Source organism: Nanorana parkeri, unplaced genomic scaffold, assembly GCF_000935625.1.
Source record: "Nanorana parkeri isolate BGI_ZX_2015 unplaced genomic scaffold, ASM93562v1 scaffold2113, whole genome shotgun sequence".
NCBI classification, from domain to species: domain Eukaryota; kingdom Metazoa; phylum Chordata; class Amphibia; order Anura; family Dicroglossidae; genus Nanorana; species Nanorana parkeri.
The window spans coordinates 60,090-63,312 of record NW_017308381.1 but is presented as its reverse complement, the minus strand read 5'-3'; the positions used below and the strand labels follow the sequence as shown (position 1 = coordinate 63,312).

The window sequence follows — 3,223 nt, the reverse complement described above, 5'->3', positions numbered from 1 at the left end:
CGGGCCCCTGCCGGTACTGTGACAGCAGGGGCCCGACACTAAGCTACGGAGCGGAGGGATCATCTCCTGGACTTCCGATGTTTCCACAGAAGACAATGTAAACACAGCGCAGAAGTCTTCTGTCTACATCGGGAGGGGGGTGACACCGCTGCGCGTCCGCTGAGTACGGGGAGCCGAGCTGTTGTCACTGTTTGATCTGAAGGTGATCCTCTCCCCCCCATGAGGAAAGAATAGAGAATATTCATTATATGGAGATTAATCCTAAAAATATTCCTCCCGGCGGGTCCACCTGCGTTCACTGAGCAATCATCAATGTCCAGGTGACAACAATGGGGGGGGATTTATCACATCCGGAGCAGTTGTCCACGACAACCAATCAGCCTCTCTCTTCAGTTAAGAATTGAAAATGAAAGCTGGAAGCTGATTGGTCGCCGCCCACAGCTGCTCCGGATGTGATCAATCCCCCCAATGTCCTGATCTTCGTGTGACGCTGACACCTGATACAAAGTGTTCCCTTCATGCTACAATGTGGCATCGGAAAGAGCAAAATCTCCATTCCTCTGTTATCCGAGACGTGATTGGCTGTTGCCGGTGACTGAAGAGCCAGGACAGCCAATGACAGCGTGCCCCTCCTGTGCACCAATCTGTGTGTAATATATATATATATATATGACACAGGAGCCCCCCACCATGCACCCCTCTGTATATATATAGTACACAAGAGACCCCCAAATACTGTCCACGCCGTGCACCCCTCTGTATATACAGGTGAAACTCGAATAATTAGAATATCGTGCAAAAGTAATTGCAGTAAGTGCTGCAAAAGGGGCCCAAACCAAGTACTGAGTACATATGCATGCTTGTACTTCTCAGAGGTCCGATATTGTTCTATGTACAATCCTTGTTTTATTGATTGCATGTAATAATCTACTTTTTTGAGGTTGTGGATTTGGGGTTCTTGGGGATTTCATGAGCTGTAAGCCATAATCATCACAATGATGACAAATCACGGCTTGAACTATCTTGCTTTGCATGTCATGAGTCTCTCTCATATATTAGTTTCACCGCATAAGTTGCATTAGTGAAATAAATGAACTTTGCACCATATTCTAATTATTCGAGTTTCACCTGTATAGTACACGAGAGACCCCCAAATACTGTCCACGCCGTGCACCCCTCTGTATACAGAGCACACAGAAAATCCCCCCCTCTGTATATAGAGCGCCCCATGGTACCCACAACCCCTCCCTGTACACGAGTGGGGGCGGTACATAGTGGAAAGCACCGGAAGGGGAGGAGTCCTGGCAACCCCATTATAAAGTCACATCTGCTAAGGGGACAATAAAGTGGGAGGAGCCTCAACACCCCCCAAACACAGCTAATAAAGAGAGGCGGCGCTAAACGCCTCCCTCCACAAAGGGGCGGGGCTCTTACAACCATGGTGATCCTCATGTCATCCCTCATACACAGACTGACTTAAATTAACCCTCTCCTCCCCGCACACAGATATTAGATCTTCCCCCCCACACACACACATCAGCGGCGAGGCACAGGGCGGCCAGGCTGCCGGTCACATGATGTGGTCAGGCCCGGGTCGCACGGCACAGAGGGGACCGTTCACATTACATCCATTTGCCTGTAAGTGGGTCACGTGACTCGAGCAGGCCCCCGGGGCCGCCGCAGAGACTTACGTTTTCGTCATCCCAGCGCACGTTGCTTCTCTTCTCATCCGGTGCCAGGTTCCGGTCCCGGCCCATAAGCTCGTCCAGTAGCTGCGCGGCAGATAACATGGTTACACTGGAGCTCCCAGCTCACCAACCGACCGACAAAATGGCGGCGACGGCCTTCCTCCCACACTGCTCCACGCGTCCCGCCCACCGCTACGCACCGCCCAAAACCGCCAGCAGACACTGGCACCGCCCACAGCTGATCTCCACAACGACAAGAAGATACGCCCACAGATTAATCCTCCCGCCCTCCGTGCTGGTTCGCGGTTTACCAACTACAGAGGGGGAGGGGCTGTGTAATATGGAGGGGTGCAGTGTAATATGAGGGGCTATGGAGGGGTGCAGTGTAATATGAAGGGCTATGGAGGGGTGCAGTGTAATATGAGGGGCTATGGAGGGGTGCAGTGTAATATGGGGTGCTATGGAGGGGTGCAGTGTAATATAGGGGGCGCAGTGTAATATGGGGTGCTATGGAGGGGTGCAGTGTAATATAGGGGGCGCAGTGTAATGTGAGGGGCTATGGAGGGATGCAGTGTAATATGAAGGGCTATGGAGGGTCACAGTGTAATATGAGGGGCTATGGTGGGGTACAGTGTAATATAGCGGGTGCAGTGTAATATGAGGGGTGCAGTGTAATATGAGGGGCTATGGAGGGGTGCAGTGTAATATGAGGGGCTATGGAGGGGTACAGTGTAATATAGGGGGTGCAGTGTAATATGGGGTGCTATGGAGGGGTGCAGTGTAATATAGGGGGCGCAGTGTAATATGAGGGGCTATGGAGGGATGCAGTGTATTGTGTGATTGAGGGATGCAGTGTAATATGAGGGGCGCGGTGTAATATGAGGTGCTATGGAGGGGCGCGGTGTAATATGAGGGGCTATGGAGGGGTGCAGTGTAATATGAGGGGCTATGGAGGGGCGCAGTGTAATATGAGGGGCTATGGAGTCTCTGTATATACAGGTGAAACTCGAATAATTAGAATATCGTGCAAAAGTAATTGCAGTAAGTGCTGCAAAAGGGGCCCAAACCAAGTACTGAGTACATATGCATGCTTGTACTTCTCAGAGGTCCGATATTGTTCTATGTACAATCCTTGTGTTATTGATTGCATGTAATAATCTACTTTTCTGAGGTTGTGGATTTGGGGTTCTTGGGGATTTCATGAGCTGTAAGCCATAATCATCACAATGATGACAAATCACGGCTTGAACTATCTTGCTTTGCATGTCATGAGTCTCTCTCATATATTAGTTTCACCGCATAAGTTGCATTAGTGAAATAAATGAACTTTGCACCATATTCTAATTATTCGAGTTTCACCTGTATAGTACACGAGAGACCCCCAAATACTGTCCACGCCGTGCACCCCTCTGTATACAGAGCACACAGAAAATCCCCCCCTCTGTATATAGAGCGCCCCATGGTACCCACAACCCCTCCCTGTACACGAGTGGGGGCGGTACATAGTGGAAAGCACCGGAAGGGGAGGAGTCCTG

The 3,223-nt window shown here is 50.4% G+C and overlaps 1 protein-coding gene across 1 annotated transcript in view; it reads right to left on the bottom strand.

Annotated features, from left to right (window-relative positions):
• Positions 1–1,857, bottom strand: part of LUC7L3 (LUC7 like 3 pre-mRNA splicing factor) — a 13,847-nt gene extending 11,990 nt beyond the window's left edge. The window contains exon 1 of the mRNA XM_018572720.1: positions 1,692–1,857. Coding sequence (XP_018428222.1) covers positions 1,692–1,790 — 99 coding nt within the window. The 5' untranslated portion in view covers positions 1,791–1,857. The remainder of the gene's footprint in view (positions 1–1,691) is intronic.
• Positions 1,858–3,223: the final 1,366 nt, after the last annotated feature.